This window comes from Agelaius tricolor, unplaced genomic scaffold, assembly GCF_023055355.1.
Source record: "Agelaius tricolor isolate 1412-34295 unplaced genomic scaffold, bAgeTri1.0.p SCAF_14, whole genome shotgun sequence".
Taxonomy (NCBI): Eukaryota; Metazoa; Chordata; class Aves; order Passeriformes; family Icteridae; genus Agelaius; species Agelaius tricolor.
The window spans coordinates 311,258-333,162 of record NW_027269274.1 but is presented as its reverse complement, the minus strand read 5'-3'; the positions used below and the strand labels follow the sequence as shown (position 1 = coordinate 333,162).

The 21,905-nt window shown below is 53.2% G+C and overlaps 1 protein-coding gene across 2 annotated transcripts in view; it reads right to left on the bottom strand.

Moving 5' to 3' along the window:
* The window catches only part of PLXND1 (plexin D1), a 68,282-nt gene extending 63,130 nt beyond the window's left edge, over positions 1-5,152 (bottom strand). For both annotated transcript variants that reach the window (XM_071439252.1, XM_071439253.1), the window contains exon 1: positions 3,689-5,152. In XM_071439252.1, the coding sequence (XP_071295353.1) occupies positions 3,689-5,032 (1,344 nt within the window). In that variant the 5' untranslated portion in view covers positions 5,033-5,152. The remainder of the gene's footprint in view (positions 1-3,688) is intronic.
* Between the last annotated feature and the right edge of the window lie 16,753 nt (positions 5,153-21,905).

The window sequence follows — 21,905 nt, the reverse complement described above, 5'->3', positions numbered from 1 at the left end:
GAGAGATGGAGCAGTGGCAAGAGGACACTGTGGGGGCTTTGCTCCACTGGGATGTGGCTGTGATGCAGTGTGACCAAAGGAACAGCCAGGCAGACCTTTGCTTTCAGTGGCACCGAGGGGGACCCTCCTGGGATGTCCCACTGCTCTCGAGCCTGCCAGAAGCCGGGCATGGGCTCTTGCCTGCTTTGCTTTCTTATGAAATGTCTATGTGGGATGTCTTCAGCATCCCACAGCTGTGTCACACTCCAGCCATGCAGCCAGCATAACCTTCAAACCCACTGGGCCATGATCCTCCCAGGGTAGAATAGCTCAAATAGGAGCTATAAACCCACGCAGTGTCCCAAGAATTTGATAAGCTCTGTCAGCACACTGCTGCAAATGCTGTTACAGGCAGTTTGCTCCAGAGAGCTCCTACTCCTCTTCCCTTCTGGGGGCTTGGGTCCAAATTCCACATGGGCTTTGAGTGGGCAAAACACCACAGTGATTCCATGCAAGTATTCCAATTTAGCTGGATTTGACACAAAATTCATTATAAAAAACTATTTCTGTTGAGGGGAAGCAATCGTAGAGCTCACCCACTCACTGTCGGTGCAAGAAGCCAACCAACCTAAATCCTTCCCTCACACATCCTCCTTCCTCTGAGCTGCCACTGTGAATTCATCTCCTCAGTACGTGACTTTTCAGCAACCCTCATTGAGAAGAACCAACAGCCCCCATTCCTGACCTAGACCATCCTCCTCTGCACATTTTCTCCTCGTCTGACACAAAGCTGTTAGGCATGTGCTTAATTGCAAGTAAGCATTTCCATCGAAGACAGGGGCTGTTCCCAGGCCAAGCTGTGGCTCCCCTTCCCCAGCCTGGGGAATGCAGGCCAGCGGGGCAGCTGGCAGACCCACCCACCTGCCTTATCCACCCGTCACAGCCCTCGTGTGGCCAAACCCACACGGTCAAAATGAGAGCCAAACAAGTGGCTGCACCACATCGACCTGTACAGGGACAAAGCGCCTCGTTCTGTGCCAGCCTCCCTCAGACCTCCCAGCACAGCACTGAGTGGAGAGAAGCCCTGCCCCAGGCTTCAGCCAGCTCCGAGCAGAAATGCTGGCACTGACAGGGATGGCTGGCATGCTGAGCGCCCACTCCCAAAACCCCTCACGGGTGGGTGAGTGCTGGAGCTCCCTGGCTGAGTCAAAGCAAGCGCTGCTGGAGAGGAGCATTCAATTAGACTGGAGAGCACACAAGGGGTCAATGATTTTCCTTTCACACTGCATTACACCTAACAGCCCATGGTCCAGACTTGTAACAACTGACTACTTCAGCTGAACACACTCTTGGAATGAATCAGCCCAATATCAGGGTTTTTTCCTTCCAAAAGGAGATTAAAACTCAAGTATTTGGTCCTCAGGAAGAGCTAACGAGTCACATTTACTAACACCAGAGCCCCTATCAGTGATGCACAGGGATGCAATGGGAAAACTGGAAACCCACTAACAGATACTGATCTGCTCTGCCAGACCAGCTGCTGCTTTAATACATTTTCCTGCTGCCTTTCCATGTCTGGGACACAAAACATATTGGTGGAAACTGATGTTAGGTTTTTACAGCCCAAAGAAACACCCTATTACAACTCTTCTCTTGACACTGCCACTCTGGGACTCGAAAATAAAACCAGCTTGTTGTTAACTTGTTGGCAATTCTAACAATTAAGGAAAAGGCAAAGAAAAAAAAAAAAAATAAAGGCTCTCCTGACTAGCAGGATGGCTTCCCAGCAGGCTCGATCAGCAGTTTTAGAGGAATATGCTTCAAATAAATGGGAAGTGTAGAAATATTAGGCATGAACGAATATTAATGTTATGCTTCATTTATATCCTGCTGTACTTGACATCAAAGGATCTCAAAGCAGCTTTACAAATGCAATCTGACGCTACACGAGTTGGGTTTCTGAATAACAATAAATACGGGAGTACGTGGGAAACTGAGGTACCTCGGGTTCAATGACTGGTTCAAGGCCAGTGACACAGCAGCAATGCCAGTTGGTACTAGAACCCGACCTCCCCATCCATCTTACATCACCACTGGTCTTACTGCTGTCCCCACATGAACAAATTTTCTTGCAGCCTGATCTTGCCACGGTTGCAAACAGAGGGCTCCCACTGACTCCCAATGGCTTGGCAGTGCTCAGTTATTTTAGCTCATTCCCCTGACCCTCATATCCTGTTGCTCATCCCTTCAAGAACACAGCATCCTTCTCAGCTTTTATGGCAACAGTGACAACAGGCTCCTGGTCGCCCTCCCTGCCTACCCAGGTAGCACTTGGAGAGGAAGGTGCTACCAGGAACACACATTACAGTGGAACAGTGTGACAAGCCAGGACCAAAGATGGAGTGAAATCTCATCTGTGCATAGTCTCCTTTGAGTCACTCATTAATTTGTTGTCTAAATACCTTACTGGATACAGCACTTGATACTTTCAACATCAGCAGACTGATGATAGTCATGATTATTTTCTTTACTGAACAGAAGTTAGAAAAAACTGCACCTTCACAGCAGTCCTGGAGTCCAGGGGAAGCTCAAGGGTGATGGGTGCTTCTGCCACTATGTTTCAGTTATGACCAGGCCGTTTGTTCACTTCCCAAGCGCCTCCAGCAGCACCAGCCCCGATGCTGCTGCTTGACCCGCCCTGGCAGAGACAGCTCAGTCCCGCCCGGGGCTCAGGGGCTGCTCCGAAGGTTGCTGAGCATCAGCCACAGCCAACAAGAACTACGGGTGCCTTCGCATCCTGTAAATAGGATTCCTGACTCCCAGTGAGTCCTCTGAGAGCCGTGACCATGCCAAGATGTCAGGACTGAGCTCCCAGTGTTTAACACACCCAGTCTTTGTGGAATTAGCGGCAGCTACTAGATTTGCTGGCTGTCAGGCAGCTTGTACTTTGCCACCAGGGAAAAACCGTTCAACTTTGCTAGAGTAGGTCTATGAACCAAGTGCATTAAGACTACATATTTTACCACAGAGTGGAGATGCCACACTAAACACTCTGGTTACCATGGGAAACCTTTCTCTCTTTGCCACTGGCATTGCACAGGGAAGCCCAAGCCCAAATGCTCTATCTCGCCTCTGAAATCAAACAGATGTTTTCACAATCTTTGATGGAGCCGAGCTGTGCACTCGTCCCAGAGGAAGGGAAAAATGCAGCGTTAAAGCAGCCCTTTTCCCTCTCTTTTTTCCCAAGCATCGTATATTTTTAGTGAAAAGGGAAACAGGCGACTCTGTCTCGCGCTAACATTTACGGCCACTCGGTAACAAATTGTGACAATGGCAAACTTCTGCCACGAACGCGGGGAGCCAAGGCTGCCTGTGTGCCGCCCCTGGCAGGGCTGTGCGCCGCGGGACGGGACATGGGGCTGGCGATGCCCGCAGACATGCGGGGCACCACGAGAAGTGGGGCACCGACGACCGGGTTAGGGGAACGATTCTGTCCCCGAGCAGGCGGGAGGGTCTCCGGGGAGAGCAGGGAGGGCAGCGGGGTGTGAGGCTCAGCCGCCCGCCCGGGGGAAGCGGGGGATGCGCTCCAGCTCGGGAGAGGTGGCGACAGCAGCGGCCACGGGACGGGACACGATGGGGCCGCTGCCCACCGCCGGCTACCGCGTCCCCGCGCCCCCGAGCCCCGGCAGGAGCCCGCCGCCCGCCGTACCTGTATATTTCTCTTCTCGCAGGCCGGGCCGGTGCCCTGCACCACGCTGTCCAGCACGGTAACCATGCCGGCGGCCGGGCTGACGAGGCAGGAGTTGCGGGCGGCCCGGATCGTCTCCTCGATCTCGGCGAAGCGGAAGACGCAGAGCGCGGACTGCGGCCGCCCCCGGCCGCCGCCGGCTCCGGCCCGCTCGAAGACGCCGAAGAGCAGCTCCTCGGGGGGCGGCGGGGCCGGGGCCGGGCCGTGAGGAGCGGCGGGGCTGCGCCAAGCTGCCCGCGCCGGGAAGACGGAGACGAGGCGGGTGAAGGCGTCGGCGGCGCCGCCGCAGCGTAGCCCCAGCTGGATGTAGGACTCGGTCAGCTTCTTGGTCTCGCCGCTGCCGTTGAGGGTGGCCTCGGCTGGCTCGCCCAGGCAGATGCGGGCCAGCAGGCTGTGCGCCGGGCTCTCCTTGTCGCCCGCGTTGGCCTCACTGTTGAGCGCCAGGTAGGCGTACGGGCGGCGGGCGGGCGGCGTGGCCCCGTGCTGCAAGAAGGCGCGGACGAAGCTGAGCTTGTGCCGCGCCTTGTCGCCCGCCTTGATCTTGAGGATGTTGTCGTCGGAGGGGTTGATGTCGAAGGTGAAGAGCTTGGCCAGGTCGCCGCGGGCGTTGAGGGCACGGATAGCGATCTCGGGCGTGTTCTCGAAGCGGTGGTCCTCCAGGCTGTTGTTGCGGGGGAAGAAGGGGCTGCCGAAGCCAGTGTAGGTGGCGGCCACCAGCAGCCGCGCCCCGCCGCCGCCGCCGCGGCGCAGCACCAGCCCCACGGTGGAGGCGTTAGGGTGGTTGGCCGCGACGTTCAGCATGCTAGGGAAGACAGCGACCGAGTCGCTCCCGCCCGGCGGGAAGCGCACGGCCACTGCCGAGATGTTTGCCATGCTGCGCAGCTGGCAGAGGCCCTGGTAGATGGAGCCGCAGACGACAAGGACGCCTTGCTCCGGGTCAGGCTGCAGGATCTTGTTGTAGTTGTTGGTGAGCACCCTGGGGTGCTCACAGGAGGCCTGCGGCAGCTGCGGTGCGTGGCACAGCGGGCTGTCTAGCACCGGCCCCACCGCCGCCTCCGCCTCCAGTGCCAGCTCGCCCCCCGACAGCTGGAACAGCCGGTTGACGGCCGCCAGGTAAACGCGGGAGCCGGGGCCGTCCAGCGCAAAGTTGTTGGTGAGGGTGGGCGAGAGGAACTTGCGCTGCACCTCCAGGCCGGCGGCTCGGCCGGGCAGTAGCAGCGGCAGCAGCGGCAGCAACAGCGGCAGCAGCGCGGGGGGCCGCGGCTCAGCGCCTGCCGCCGGAGCCGGGACCGGAGCCGGAGCCATCCCGCCGCCGCGCCGCACAGTGCATGTGCCCGTCGCCGGGCGCGGGAGGGGCGGGCGCGGGGCCGCTTCCTGCGGAGGCAGCGCCCGCCGCTGAGCGACGCCCGCGGGAAGTGGCGGCCGCGGCGGGGGGCGGCGGGGGGCGGCGGGGCGCGCGGCCGCGCCCCCTCCCTGCCCCCGCCCTCCGCCCGCCCCCGCGCCCGCCCCCGCGCCCGCCCCCGCACCGGCGCTCACCGCGTCCCGGTGCCGCGGGCCCGTCATGTGCGTGCGGTGAAGTTACCGGTGTCTGCCGCGCCGCCGGCTGGGCGGCACCGAGCGGCTCCGGGGGGCTCCGGACAGGGCGTCCCCCCGCTCCGTGAGGGGCTGCTCCGGGCTGTCCCCCTCCTCTCCTCTGCCTCCTTCGCGTTTTCGAGCAGGACAGGCCGGCGGGGAAGGGGCGGGAGAAGAAGGACTTTTCCCAGCTGCGGAGCAGCACGGCGAGCCGGAACAGCCCTCCCCCGGAGCCCACACGTCCCCCCCGCAACACCCGCTCTCTCGCTCTCCGGGGACCGGGCGGCGGGCGAGGCCCCACCCCTGCAGCGGCTCTGCCCGCCCGCCTCGTCAAAAGCGGAGCACAGACCGGCCTGCGCGTCTCCTCTGCCCTCCAACGGGCGCCGCTTTAACAAGACCCAAAGTGATTTCCCAAATTCCACACTGGGGTGATGTACGGGATAGCCCCTAAACCACCACCCCATCCCGTGGGATCGCTCCACCTGAGCGGGTTCACTCCTGCTGCCTTCCTTCCCGTCTGCAGGTGTGTCAGCTGGCTCCTCGTCGCGAGGGGACTCGTCTGAGACTGAGGAGCGCTCCTGGGCCAGGCTGTACGGAGAGCCGGGCTCCATCCCGGGATGGGGCAGGCGGGGCCGCGCATCCCGCAGCAGATACTTTGCCCATGTATCTCACGTCCCTGCAGGCTTCATGAACCAGCCCTGAGCAATTAGCCAGCCCATTACCCAGCTGGCCTCCTGCCACAGTATCGTGACATAGGGCACAGCCATAGGTCGCTCAGGGTCTTGAATCCCTGGGCAACACAGCCCGGTCCCCGTGCAGGAGGGGACGCGGATGTGCTGCAGCGCATGGCAAACAGCAAGGTCATGACATGCTCAGCGCTATGTGCGCGCTTCAAGCTGAAGCATTGGCAGAGCTAACAGGCAAGAGGAGTGGCCGTGGGATGTGGGCACAGCATCCTTGCCTCCAGCCTGGGTTTCCACCAGGAGCAGAGACCTGGCTGGAGGAGAGTCAGCGCTTGGTCTCGCGGGGCGGCTGCAGCAGCTGTATCACATAACGGCCAGGGTCGAGCACGGAGGCACCGCACCGTCCACAAACAGCCAGCAGCCTTTGAAACAAGGGTGGGAAATGGAGGCTGGTGTTTGGTCACAGCTGCCTGGAAATGCTGCACAGGCGAGCCCTGGAGAGCTGTCCTCCCTCTCCCTCTCCCCGGGCTGTGCCTTAGTCCCCTGCCCATTCCTGTGGTATGGAACTTTAGTTACACAAAACATGTTAGCGAGGCTGATGGGGATTCTGCACGACTTCTGTTCTGGAGAGAAAAATCCTCTGTTGTTGTCTAATCTCATTTCTACACCTGCCAATTTTCCTTTCCCCTTCCTGTCTCCTCACCCTCTTCAGAGCACTAATTAATACACAACTGCCTTGGCCATGCCATGTCCACTGAAAATCTGCATTGAATTAAATGCTGTGCTTTCTTGCTATCTAACTCATTGTCTCTGCTAATCATATCCTTAATTAAGAATTATTAGCTGTTTTTAAATGTGGGACTCCCAGTTGTTAGTGGCTTTTTTTTCCTTAAACTACAAGTTAGCAATTTTTAAATGTGATCATGTCTTTAATTGCATAGAAATAAACCCACATGATCCCAAACCCTTAATCTGCCTATTTTAGGATTTCTTATGGCTGCTTACCCTGATAGCAGAGCATCTTCCATGTGAAATCAGCCTTTTAAGGCATATCAAATTACGTTCCAGATTATAGTTAAATAAAAAAAAAAAATAGGCCAAAGAACATTGAAAAATGTGTGACTTACCCAAAGGTATCCAGCATTGGCTCTGTCAGAAAAAATTCCCCAGGAACTCTGACTCCTATTGCCTTTGCCAAACATTTGTCTACACTGATACAATTAAAGACAAAATATTTGTGGTATTGAAGGATTATTTGACAAGGATTTTATTGCTATTGTTGTTGTTAGGAAACAATTTTCTGGTAAGATGCTTTGAGGGGAATATTTTCCAGAAATGATTTCCCACCCCTATTATCTGGGCTGTTATAAGCTCCAGTGAGTATTTCAGGATAATGCTCCTAATGGAGCAGTAGAGGTTTTTAAATCTCTCATACACAGATCTCACCATTATTTTTTGTTCAGGAAGAGAAAAAGGTCAAAATTAAACCACAAGCCTCTTGTCATAGAGCATCACCCCCTGACAAAAAAAAAAAAAAAAAAAACAAAAAACAAAAACAACCAAACAACCTTCCTCTTTGACTCCTGTGCAGGTTTGAGGATACCAACCTCTCAGCTGGGGCAGGGGAGAGGGGCCGTGCACACAAGAACTCAAAAGTGCTTTAATTATTGATAAATATATTTACACAAGAACACTTTCCCTTTAGGGGAAACATAAGTTACTCATGCAATTACTCAGGTTATATTGACTCAACACTGTCAAGCCCCTGGATTTCATCTCTTTAATATAGAGAGTGTAAACACCTGTTTATTTAGCAGGGGTTATCTGTGAAGTGCCCGTAGGGTGCCCTGTGGATTTGGGAAGGATGTCCACCCTCGCAGCCCGGGGTAGCCAGGTTTGCCTCAGCAGCTCTTGGCCCAGCACCAGCAGCCCAGGGCAGGGCAGAGCAGAGGTGCTGCCCACAGGGCAGGCACGCAGGACCACTGGTACCTCGATGCCTGGGGTGACAGGGACCCCCAGGGACCTGGGAGTAGAGCAGCGTGCTCCATGCCTTTGTGTTCCACACTGAGTGCATGGGGAAGGCCTGGTGAGGCAGCACGTGCTGGCACACGGGGCAGCTGCCCCTGCTCTGCCCCACATGGCATGCAGAGAAAAGCCTGGGCTCAGTCACCACAGAAGGCCTACAGGGACCCTGGCAGAGGAGCTGCCACCCCGGAGCTGCTGTGGGAGAGCCCTGGCAGTGCAGTGGATCAGAAGGTGCTCTGACTCAGGCAGCCAGTCCCCCTTTTTCTCACTTCCTTTACTCCCTGCCCCTGTGTGCAATTTGGGTCTATATGATTGCAGAGTAGGTTGGCAGTCAGCCACAAGGTGAATTCACAAACACAGACAATTTTTGAATCTCTTTAGTCACTTGCTTTCCATCTCAGAAACCTGTACTGATGGAAATTGCATCAGAAGAAGGGTCCAGTCCTTGTCTTCTCCCCATCCTGCCAGAGGCCATGAGTGGTTATCCTACAGAAGGTAACAGGTAGGAGAAAGTGGAGTGGTCCCCTTGGTCTCCACTGTCCCAGCCCAGAGATGGCCAGAACAAGGCTGTCCTCAGAGCAGCATTTCTGAACAAAGAGCCATTCACCAGGGAAACACAAGGCAAGATGAGGAGGAGCCAAGAAGCACTTGGACACAGAGAAAGCATTGCCTGAATTAGAGCTGTTCCCTGATCACCACAATTCCCAGATTCTCTCCAGCCATGCCTGTTACCTGCCCTGATGCTCTCAGTTGTTAGTCTCCTGAAGCATCAGGCTGGATACATCAGCAAGTGCTCACTCAGGCACTTCAGGGCACTCAGAAATAACAGTGGGCTTGGAAATAGACTGATTAGCAATGCTGAGTGTATTTTTGGATAAGCGTGGACCGCGACCCCATTTTATTGTTACTAATGTGCGTTGCAGGAACTGCTCATGGGTGAGGTCAGAGTGTCATTACTGTTTTTACCAATGATTTAGCACACTGGGAGTCTGCTAGGTGCTTAGCAGAAAGACCAAGGCAAGGTCACTTCCCCAGCGTCCTTTAATCCAAACGCACGCTCCGGTGCGGTCCCAGGCTCCACCGCAGACGGCTGTGACAGGAACGGCAGGGGCACAGCACGCTCTGCTGCCACCATGCTGCTGGCCTCCCGCCCTGCCTGAGCAAGGCTGAGAGGGATTTATGGGGACCTCAGCCACTTTCTGAGTAAAAACAGCCTTTTCTTCCTTGAGCCTCTTTGTTTTCAAAGATGAGCCTTTCCCAGTGTAATATAGAGCCTTGCTCTCCTCAGAATGTGTAATGCAGTCATAACCTTGTCTGCAGCATGCAGCCAGCTGACGTGTTCACCATGAGGGATTTGCCTCCTGAGAGGAGCTGTGCAGACAGAGATTGTGAGCACAAAAAGGTTTCTTTCTGGGTTAATGACAGATTTGGTGATGGTGAAAGTTCACACACACAATAATGCCAGGACTTTCTGGACGGGAGGTTTATCACAAGGCAATAAAGATGTGTCTTTGATAGCCTGTGCTGGGTTTGACCTGGGCCCTGTGGGTGGACAGAAGGTCTTTCCCACTTGGACCCTCATTGGATGCAAGAGTAGCAGGTTTCCCAGTTTTCCCCAGACCTCCTTGGTGACCTGTTGCTTTTATTTTCCTTAGAGGCTTAGGGAGGACTCAGCATTCACTTATCCTAGCTTCATATTGGTCAGGGCTGGAGATGTGGCTCATGAGTTCAAATGCAGCTCCAGTTCTGATCCATGGGAAGCTCAGCCTGTGCTGAGGTGGTGGCCAAGTGAAGCAGAGTCCCTTCCACCCCGGTTACACTGACAGTCTCTGCTCCATGCCTGTCTCTTGTGAACACAGGCATCGTAGGCAGGCAGGGGTGCAGGTGGGCATGGCAGAGTAGGGCCCTGGCTCCAGCTAGCACCAGCCTTAGAGGGTTTCTGTGAGTAGCAATGGTGTTCACACCGTTTTGCCTGGGCTGACCCAGCAGGGGCTCGTTGAGCCCCCCAGAGCTGCGGGGCACTGCTCACAGCTTTACGGCACAACGGGGCCATCCAGGTCCCATCCGTGCCGGGCCCTGCGTGTCCTGACTACCTGCCAGCCACGCAGGGTGCAGGACTTGGCTCCCAGCAAAGGAAACAAATTCAACATAAAGCAGAGCATCCCTTCATGGGAATCCCAGCAGAGGACAATGCTGATTGCTCAAAACAAAGCTCTGCTGCCTTGGGAGGGAGCCTGAACTCCTACCCCAGGGTTCACACATGGAAGCCCCAGCTGACCCATCCAGCAAAGCCCTGCAACAACAACCAGCAAGGCTGATCCTACCAGCTTTGTTCAAACATTCTCCACCAAAGCCTGGAGGAAGTTTTCCTTATGAAGTCAGGCAGGATCGTGCTGCATGCTCTGCAATATGCTAACTTCCCCGTGAGCAGTTGCTCAATACGTGTTTAAGTAGACAGGCCACCACTACTCATTAACCAAAACAAATGGGAAAAGGGGAAAGCTTACAACACAACAATTGCTTTCAATTAGAGGATATGTCTATTGCCAAAATATGTCAGTGGGATTTGACAGACTACATTTTTAACTGTGTACTACTGAAGAACAGGCTGCACTAAAATGCAGTCTAAACTAAACAGGAATTTAATCCCCTTCCCTTCCTTCCCACAGCATAATCATCAGCCTGTAAATATATTATTACAACCCATAGAACCCTTGTTAATTCCAACTAATTTGACTTATCTCAGTGGCTTCAGTGTTATTCTCCCCCATGTTCACTGAGCTTATTGAGCCTTCAGTGTTGATGCTCATTTTGTGCTTTGAAGTGAAAGGGTTAAATGTGGTTAATTGTAAATTTATTGTTTGTTTTGCATGCTTAATACAATCCTAAGCATTTTGGTTAACATTTCACGTCGCTTTAAAAGATATACCATGTTGCACTGAGCTGGCTTGTATGTTTTGGGATATGTTGTATGCAGACAGTGTGATCTCGCTCTCAACATTTCCCTGGTGACCCCAACAGTTTTAAAGGAAACATATTCATTAATCTTAGAGATAAGTCAAAAGTCACACACACACACACACACATGTATAAAAACTACCTGTGCCCACATACACATTTAAAGCATTGGCAATCCCCATGCTGGACTTGGTTGCATTTTGAATTTTTAGGACAAAAGGAGAGTTCTCAGACAGTTCCAGTTCAGCTTGCAAAGATGCGGTCCCTGCACCATCCACATGTTTCTGTGCACAGATACGTATTTGTGTTTGAACTCATCACAAATTCAAGAATGTAAAATTCATTATGTTAGAAGTGTGCTGATGGAAACAGTCACATGAATCCTTACACACTTGAAACCAGTTTTTTATCCAGATATCCCAGTGGAATGGGCACCCTAAGTATTTTACCCACAGTGAATGTGATGCTGAAACTATGCAGAAGTAGTGGTAAAGCAAAGGGAGATGAAGCAACCTCAGCTGATATGCCTGAGGAGAGTGGAAAAGGCAATCAAACTACCTAAGTAGTAAAAATGACGTTTTAACACCGTTTTAAAATATAAACACCACACAGTTAGAGACTGGGGTACTTTTATGACTTGAATGCCAGCTCAGCTGTCCCGTCTGTCTAAGCAGTAGTGCTTTAGTGGTTGTGCTATTCCACATCTATGTATTACATTGTACACAGCTGGGCAGTGTATTTCAGGAGTCGTGGGTGTCCCTGGTGTCCCTTTTCTCAGCCTACTCTGCTCCACGAGGGGTAGAAGGACCCATCCAAATCACTCTGCGATCCTACCAAGCTCTGTGCAAGTCTGCTTACACAGGGTGCAGAATGATATCTCCAGTGAATGAAATGACCCATCAGCCCTGCAAAGGCTGGGCAACAGCAGCAACCCTTTACTTCGTGGTGCTTGTCTGGAGAGCAGTGATGAGTTCTAGCAAGCAACAAGGACTGACGAGGTGCAGGTGCTGCACTGCAGGTGACAGCCTGGGTGCTGAGCTCCTCTGCCTCTCCAGCTGAGGTGTGGATTGGCAGGATTTGTTCACCGAAAGCTGGAAGGAGGCAAATCCTGTGACACACCATCAGGTCAGATTTGGGCTCTGGCAGCTTTTGTCTCCTCCAAGACCCAAACCTGGGATCCCCACCTCCTGCAATCACCAGCACAACCTCCAGCCAGGGCAGGACTAGGGTCAGTCTCCCTCCCACTCTGTAGGGTCAGCCACAGGGCTGTTTAACTTCTCCCTGGTAAATGCCGGCCAGGGGAGATGGCCAGGAATCTGTCAGGGGTCACAATGGGAAAACATGCATTTCACTAGGTGCCTTTAGGATGAAATATGGGATCTTTCTCCTCCCTAAGAATAGTCCTTTCAGGCCAGGCAGCTAAATACCAAAGATTCGTTCACAAAGAGAGAGCCACTAGCATACAGGAATTAGCTGAAAAGCTTGGGTCAGTTCCTGGAGAGGGGGTATGAGCAGCACCAAAGCCATCACAGCCAGCAGTCATTAGCCTCTCCCCTGCAACCCATGCCAGCTGCCCAAGATGGACAGAGCCACGCAGCCTACAGAGATTTCTGTAGCCTGGAATCTGACCTCCTAATCTTCTCGTCTCCCTCGGTGTTCTCCATCAATGTTCCTCTTCTAACTGATGTTTTTTAAGTCTAGGATTAAAAAAAAACCCAGCAAAACTTACCTCCAGTTTCAATCAAATCTGTCAGTCCGTCACCTTGCTCACTGCAGCCTTGCTTAGCAGCGTTTAGACTTCCTTGTGCAGCACTCACAAAGCAGTCTGGGGGGCAGTCCCCAAGATCCTGGCACACATGGAGGCACTTCCTAGCTCACAAACGACCCCACTGATTTTATCAAGCTCTTTGCTAAGCAGTTCTGTAACCACCACTGGCAGGCACACAGAGCATGGCCCATAGCAAATTGCATCTTTGTTCTAGCTTGTTCCTGGGACTGAAAAACGGTGTGCATATGATTCCCAACACCTCTGACTGTTCTGGGCTCTCAGTCAGACACCCACATAAGTCAGGCATCAATTCTGCTTTGCAAAACTTGAACCACAGTAGTACGTCCTGGCCTTGCTCCTCTCTCACTTGCAGGAAACTTGCAGAGCAAGCATGGCAGCTAGAGTGCAGGATCTGGCCATGGGGCTGTTCAGATGCAGAAGGTTGAATAAATATTAGTGGTTAAACTAGTAGTTAACCTACCAGTTGAAATAACCAATAAATTCTCTGTTTTTCTCGCAGCTGATGCAAATGAGAGTTGATTGTAAACATCTCATGCCTAAATTATACCTTAGAGAATCTCAGTGACACAGTTGGCCTTGCCTGAATTATTTCAATGCCAACAAGGCAGACAAATGAGTGTAATTGTCCAACTCCTTTGACTTGCTGGCTTTCACCCTGCTTGGAAACTCTTGCAGCTGGGCATTAATGCAAGTTTTGGAACGTAAATGCACCTCTGCTCCAGCTCTGGCACTGTTAACAAAGCTGTTCTCCTTTCATTCTTTTTAAGATAGAAAGAAGTGGGGTTGTTTTAAAGTGAGACGACCTGTTTGTGGTCTTTATTTCAAAATAATATTACACTCCAGCTCCAGAATGACCATTAAGAGACTGGTAGCCAACACTTTTGTTACTGTGCTGTCTCACCCTTAATCAGATACAGATCTAACAGCTCTGATCCCATGCAAGAGATGGGGAACAACAGCACGTAAAAATTCATCAGTTTCCATGTGCCACTTGTCACATGAAACTTTGCATCTGTTTAATCCTAAGACCTAATCAGACCGGTTCCTGGCTGGAGCTTTTTTGTTCCAAAATTGGATCAAAAAAAAAAAGTGCTAATGTCTACTTCCTCCCTAAGAGGCCAACTCCTCCTTCCTTTCATGTGTGCATCCTCCACACAGTCTTTGGAGGAAGGGGCGAGGGAAGCATCAGAGAAACCAAGAGAAGAGTGAGTGGATTCAGGAAATACAAAGAAACTGAGGTAGCTGGTCCTTTGGGCAGCAGTAGATGTGCACGGCACGTCTGAATGCCTGCTGCACGCAGGCAGGCGGGCGCAGCAGCCTTGGGCACGGGTGCTCGGGTAGCCCAGGTGTGCTGTGCTGCGGCCGGAGCCGCGCCCGGGGCCGCACGCAGCTCCCGTCTGTTGGGGGTGACGTTTTTCCAATCCCCGTCCGCGCTGCCGAGAGCTGGGCTCTGCTCGCTCCAGCAGCAGGTCTGTGGCTGGTGGGGGAGCCAGAATCTGGAAGAAGGAAAACTCTTTATGGCAGCTCCACCAGCTCATTCTCACATATGCTGTTTACCAGGCTGCAGCTCGCTGCTGTGAGGAGCTGCCTGCTGCAAGGCCACAATAACAAACAGCTTGTTGGCCAGAGCTGAGGGCTTGGCTGGGTGACCAGGACAAGATGGAGCTCCTTTCTCAGCCTGGTGTTGCCAGGTGCCCCCAGAGCCACAAACCAGGCCGTGCAGCGGCCACACAGGTCCCTGGCTCTGGGCACACGTGGAGAGGAGAGGCAGCCTGCTGAGGGGAGCACTGGAAAAGGCATTTGGATTGTACCTTCGCACTCCTGCCCCTCTCTAGGAAGCAGCTGTCTCTCGAGATGTCTAATGGTACCACTCTATTGAAGAAAACAAGTAAATCTTTAATTTCAGGAGATCTTATTGTGAGCTTAAAGCTAAAACAGACAACCAAACACTTTTCTGATTTGAGAAAGGAAGAGATCAGGGCATTCATTTTACAGCATCATAATGTGGGACCCTTTCCACTTAAGAAAAACAAATCTCTGTCTCCTTATCTTTTTCTTTGCTGCAGATTCATTGACTAATGAATTCTTACCAGCTGTAACATTCATCTGCATGCCGAAAATTCAACCTTGTAAAAGCCTCCTTGCCCACAGTGAGTAATTCTTTTGGTGGGTGAATAATCTGTCTCCATAGAGGGGCTTATGTTTGGTTTATGCTTTTGCTGCTCAGGATAACATGCAGTGGGAATCTAGATGTTTTGTATAATTCTGTACTTTACCTAAGTGTTGAGGGAACTCAGTCAGGAGTGGGTAATTTCATTTTTATTGTCCTTAACAGCAACTGAGTAAGTAAATACAAAATAAAGGAAAAATCAAATTATTATCTGAGTTTTTGATTTTTCTCAGGATTACACAAATAAAGGATGCAAGAGACAATGGGATGACCAGGATGGGAAATTTTCATGGCAGATTTTCAGGTGCTTCCTAAAATGTTTTCCATTAAGTGTCCCTAGAGGTCCAGTATTTGTGGAATTATCTGAAGAAAGAGGTCTTGACTTTTCTTTCCTTCTTTGGTTTCCTTCATCTAATGGCTCCTTAAGGCTCTGCAACTCACATTTTTCTTTACAGAACACCAGAAACAACATCCCTTATTTTCACACTTCCGAGAAGAGACAAAAGAGACCTTTTGGCAAAATGTCAGATTGTGTGACTGATAACATCCCCCATCATTACAGACTATGACTTGTGGCCACCTTCAACTCAGAAGTGGAAACAAAACACATACATTTGATATTGGCCACTTCTCTCCATGTTATTAATTTAGGACTAGTCATTAGCTGGTGGAGAGGGAAAATAATTTCCATCAAGAACCCAGGGTGGGGGGGAATAGAAAAGGAGGGTAGCATCTGACATTCCCCCTCTCCTCCCTCCCCCAGTTTTCCAGCATTTTCCCTCCAGAGATGCTGGTGTGAAACCAGCTCACATGACAAATTAAAGTGATTCATAACCCAGCTGCAGTCCCTGCTGACAAGCCCCATTGCAGAGCAATCATGCAGATTTTATGCACCCAGAGCCCAGGGAAGGGCCTGGGTCATGGCACTCGCCACACTTCAGAGCAGTCTGACACAACTTGGCTGAATTCATCCACAGCACGTGAAGGCCAAATGGCTTTCACTTGACAGCAGTTAATAAAGTGCTTTTAGAAGGGATATTTTCTCTGCTAAATTAAATTTTCAAGACATCATCCTGCATCTTCAGCCCTTATCTTTTTGTCTGGATTTTTCTTTGGCACTCCTGTCAGTCTTTAAACACACAAACAGGGATTACACAGATAAGCCTGCAGAGTGGTTCATTCTGGCAGTGGCTTATTAATCACAGTTAATTTATTTGGGGACCCATAAACTGGACAATTCAGCTGTGATTCTCTTGTCACCAGAATAAAGTTAGAAGCAGCTCAGGGCCCATTTCAGAGGTGGTGGAACTGCAGCCCCAGGTAGGCACCATGGCAAGTGGAGGAGGGCAGTGGAGCAGAACAGCAAATCCCTCCCCACGTGGAGCAGCACTGGTGCCCCACACTGGCAGAGCCAAGGTCCAGGGCCCATCCAGGGGATCCCCTCAGGAGCAAAAGCAGATGGGTCCATTAACCACATGCTGCTGAATAACAGACACCTGGCTGTCCCACATGGTGAGCAGCAGCCACGAGAGGCACAGGAGAGAAAGTGCTGTGTGCCTTGACCCTTAGGGGGTGATTGTGGAAAGACTGAGGCCTGGCCAGACCTGCTAGTTTAAGTTTTATCCAACATGGGATACTGGTGCTTCTGCTCAGACCACAGGAAGGTCTAAACTGTGGGGAACACCTTGTCTGGACCTCAATCAACCAGGTCATGCTGACTGCGTGATGGTTGCTCTGGGAAAACCCCTCAGAAAGAGATATTTGGAGGTGTTTCCACTGATGCCTCTGATGAGGGAGAAAAGCTGCAGCAAAAATGCAGAGCAGGAAAATGAGGGATTTCAAAATAATGACCTAGGCTGATTTCAACTCTGAAGTAGACGGAAGGAATGGAGCTGGGATCCGCTCCCATCAGATGGAAATAAATTGGACTATTTCCCAGACAGATTGGCCCCAGCTGGGAAAGAGAAAGAAGGCAAAGAGGGAAGATGGTTCAAGTAAGAAAACAGAAGCTCTCATATACTGGGCATTTTCAAGAAAGTCAGATTAGATATATTATCAAATCAACAGCATTAGATTCAGCTGGCAGCATCCTGGGAGCCAAGAGACATAGCTTGTCAAAGCTGATAGTAATTCAAGGTGGACAAGCAACCAGGCTTTGTGATTTTTATTTTTTTCTGACCATGACAAAAACTGATCTGCCCCCCACAGGACAGAGGGGATGCACTGGAGGACAGCAGGTGTTCCAACATCTCTCCCACCTCGCCAAGAGACCTTAGGCAATACCATCAGAGACCTTGTCATTTCACCTCCCCACACCTGGCTGGAGGAGGACTGGCCTCCCAGGCTGCTTGGCAGGAACCCTGAGTATTAATTAACACATTCTTAACCAGAGCTCCAAGCCTGCGTTAGAAACTTACTTGATTAAAATCTTCAGCCCTCCACAGATTTCCCCTGAAAGGACAGGGATGGGTTGTCACGATCTGGATGTGGTGACAACTACCTGCACAGTCAGAAATTCTCTGGGGTTTCAGATGCTCCAGAAAAAAAAACAAAACAAAACAAACCTGGGCAAGAGCCCACAAGCTGAAAGCCAACAATAAACAAAACAAGCTCAATCACTGATTAGTGTTGGCTCACTGCTGCTCAGGAGGCCATGGGGGGAGCAGTGATTAGGGGAGCCTGAACCTCAGCCTGTGTCAGTGACAAGTTACTGACGCTGCTTGTGCTGAAGGAAACAGAGCAAAGTACAGCAGTCCCTGCTTTGCCAGGCTCCAGGATGGGAACAGAAGGACATCCTTCAGCATTCCCAATGGCACAGCAGTGGGAAAGGAAGCGAGTCAGGGCTAGAGCAGGCTAACAGAGAAGAAAAACCAGCACCCTTAAAAACCATGGTCTGGTCTCAGGAGGGATGGCCACAGGCAGTGGAAACAGGAAGCACGGCAACAAAAGCCCAGCCAGTTCCTGCTCTATTCTGCCACCTCTCCCTCCCCAAAGCCTGCACCAGATCTCCCACCTCTGGGAGCAAACAGGAGCTCGTCCAGTGGGGCCTTGAAGTGCTGCTGCCAGTGCAGCCAGCAGTGAGTCTTAGGGCCCCCACTGGCCATCAGAACTTTCCTGATGCTCAGTCTATGCCTGCAGCCTGGATGTGGCCTGGTGTCACTGGGGGGAGACACTTGGGGCACCAGCACTATCCACCCCACTCCTGCACTGGCTCTCTGAGCTGCTGCTGGCTGACACAGCACTGGGGCTGCTGGCTCCCTGACTATGCAAGGGTACCCTGGACTGTCCTCGTCCCACCCTGTCCCCAGTCTCAGTGCAGGGAGATGCCTCAGCAAGGGGAAACCCCTGTGTGATGCCTCTGGTCTGAGTGGTGTAGCCAGGAGGATCATTACAGTCCTGGCTGGCCTTGGCTGTCTCTGGGCCCGTGACCTTTCCCAATGCCTTCATCTCAGAGGGAGGCAGTGGTCTACCAGCAGCTGAGACTCAGCATTGCCCTGATAAGATCTGCAGGGACAGCAGATACTCCATTCACATGCTCCAAGGGGAATCCTAAAAATAGAAGGCAGCAGAGTGTGGACCATCTCTGCCAGGTGCCACAGCCACAATCACACCAGCATGAGGTGTGACCAAGCCATCTCGGAGGGGCTTCACCCACCCGCTGTCCCCTGGAAGCTGGTTGTCATGTGAGGAGTCCTTCAGCACCTCTGTACTGAGCTTGGGCTTGATGCCTGCAATGATTCTGCTCCAACCATCATCCCAGGGTGGTACCTGGGCAGGTCTCTGGGCATCTGCTGCCTTGCTGCTGCTTTGGGCACTGGTGAGCCCTGCACCAGAGCAGAAACTCAGCATCAGGGAAAGAAAATTGAGCATGATTAAATACAAGCCCTTTGTAACCCAGATAGTAGCAATCCATCTACTCCACTGCCATTATCGCACCTGCTCACTGGTACCTCCGTGTGTAAAGCACGTTTAGGTCAGCCCAGCAAGGGCGATAATCCTGACCAGCCGTGCCTCGCGTGTGTTTCTGTGTCAGGCCGGGGGTCCAGGCTAGGCGAGCTTCGCTGCTGCTCTGCACAGCCCTGGGCTCGTCAGCCGGCAGCGAGGAAAAGCCGAGGCTGCCCCGGTGTCTCAGCCCTGCAGAGCGCTGGCTCCGGGCTCCCTGCGAGCACCCGCGGCAGGAGCGGCTGCGCCGGGGCCGCGCTGCCGGAGCCCCCGCGCCCTCCCGCCCGCCGGTGCCCAGCCCCGGCCCCAGGCTCGGCTCTGCTGCGCGGACAGCCCGCCGTGGGGCTGAGCTTTCCCCGCACAAGGACCTGACACACCGGCTCACTCACCTTTTACGTTCCTTGAATTCCTGCACGGGGTTCCACCAGCAGCTCCCACAACTGTCCATACACCAGAGCAAAACAAAATATTATCTTGGACAGCAGAACACCCAGTTTCATTCTGTTGATGGGGAGAGGGGGAAGGATTTCAGCAGCTCAATTAAAAGCCTTTTCCCAGACAGCTCCCTGCATTTCTCAACTCACAGTTGTGCCCTGGCCCCACAGCCCTCACTCCACAGCCTCCCCATTTTCAGATGAGGCCACACCTTGCCCCCAGTAATTAACGATGTAGGTAACACCTGGAAAAAGGTGCAGCTCTTAGCAACTTCTCGAAGGGGGATGTGGCAGAAGGACGATGGGCATTTTGCTAATAGGAGGGAATACCTTCAGGCTGAAAATCTGCAGGTTTATCTTGCCCCGGGCCCACAGGCAGCTTGTGCTTGCCAGCTCTGTTTGCACTGCCATGTGCCTGCTGAACTGGCCTGTCTGCCACCTCCAGCCCCCATCACTCTGCGGTCCTGCAGCTGCAGGGATCCCTCCTTCCCAGCCCGTGTCAGGAAATGCAGAATTTATCAATGTAGCCACTGTTGCTATGTTTTCTCTGTCCTGTTCTCAAAGAACCTCAAAATTTCATATGATTTTTCAATTTCCTTTTCTCTTAGGAAGCTACCCTGCATCCAAGAAAAAGTTCCTTTGTGTGTGAGTTCTCTAGGTGGGGACACCACTCCAATAGAGCAGGGCTGAGGCTGGTGCTTGGGAGCCTTGATCAGCATGGTTTCCCCTTTGTTTCTGGGACAAGCCAGCAAGCAGGACAGCACGTTTTCTGGGAGCTAGAGGAGACACCAAGCCTCTAGAGCCAGAACTGCGAGCAAAGACATCACGAATGGGAACAGGAGAGGCAGCAGAAGGAGATCAGGTCTGAGCGCTCAGCAGAGCTGCAGTGGATGAAGCAGGGAGGAGCATGTTAGCAGATCTTTGTAGACTCCACCCTCACTTTGAGGAGAAGGGAGGAAAGGTCCAGATCAGGCAAATGACTGATTTCCACCGTAATCACAGACCCAACCATGCTTAACAACAGAAGCAGTGCATTCAGCCGTATGTGACTGCTGGTTTGAGGGCCGTCAAGCATGTCCCATGAACAATTACCCCTCGGAATGGCTCCCTTCAGAGCAGGGAGCACGAGGCATTGCAGAGCTGCAGCCTGTGTCTGCCTATTCTCTCTCCAGGTGGGCAACGGAGCCGAGCACAGGCCTGGCTGCCCTGTGCAGGACCGGGAGAGAGCCTGCAAAGCCTGAGCAGGGAGAGAGGCTCCTCCTCATCCGAGCCAACACGATACCGGACTGCATCCGAGCAGTAATAACCACTGAGTTACTGCTGTAATGATGCTGCACCATGGAGGAGAGGGGTCCTGCCCAGCAGAACCAGCACAGGGACTTCGGCGTGCTGCTGCAGCTGCTGCCCGTGGCCCGGCGGTGGAGCGGCCGGGACATTTGCATGGCAAGGCCGTTTGTACATCCGGGATGCCCCGGAGCCCGGGATAGCCTCGGCGAGGTGTTTGTATGACCGAGCAGGTCCGGGTCTGCACGTGCCCTCCCGCTGCACAACGCTGCTCCGGGATGCGGCAGCACTGACCGAGCAGTCAGCGGCAGAGCCGGGGCGCTCCGGCAGTGCCTGCAAGTGGGCGGGCTGGGTTGTGCCGGCTGCCCCGCTCCCGGTGCCCGTTGCCATGTCCTCTGCGCACCTTCCCGCCGCTGCCGGCTGCAGCCCGGCCCCGCGGGGTGCAGGGGCACGGCGGCCAAGCCGCAGCCCCCGCCGAGAGAGCCCCGCGGCTCCCGGGCCCGGCCGCTGCCCGAGGGCTCCGCCCGCGCTGCCGGACGTGGCCGCCAGGGGTCGCCTGAGACCGCGGGCGCGCGCACGTGCAGTGCCAGGCACCGCCGCCAGGCGGCCTCAGAGCCGAGGAGGTCGCGAGTCCCCTCAGGGCGCGGAGGGACCCGCGTGCGTCACGCGGGCCGGAGCCTTCGAAGGCGTCAGGGCCCCTCCGTTAACTCTGAGATCAAAAGGGCTCCTATCAGCCGGTCCAGATCCCGTCCCTATAACTTCGAGCCAGCAGCGCCCCAGGCACCCCCTGGCCCGGCTCTGGGCACTCGGGGTAGCGAAGACTCGGCCCCGCCTGGGCCAGTCTGGCCGCTCCCAGCAACAACCGGCCTTTACCAGCTGGGAAAGCAATGGACGGGACAGATGGAATGCCAGCTGATACCTACCTACCAGTCTGTTTCCAGAGGTGGAGGGAAATGCCGATGTGCCCAATGGAGGTGGAGAGCTGATCTGAAAAAAGTGAATGATCTTTCAAAGAAACATTTTTGGAGGAACATAGCCCAAGCTCTTGAGCAGTGTGGGACAAGACTATTTTACCCATACCAAGGGTCACAACTGCTTCAAGACGCGTGAGACAACAATCAGGAGGGTCGAGGGATGTTGCTTCCTTGAAGATGTTTTCTGCTGAGGAGTGCTCCATCCGTGAAACGTCACCCGCTTCCTCATTCAGTCCCTGTTCTCTTCTCAGGATCCTTTGCCCAGGTAAACAGGATGGGGTATTTGTAAAATATCTCGTTTAGTTCTCAGGGTGTGTCTGAGACAAGCATGAGCCATGCTGTCACAG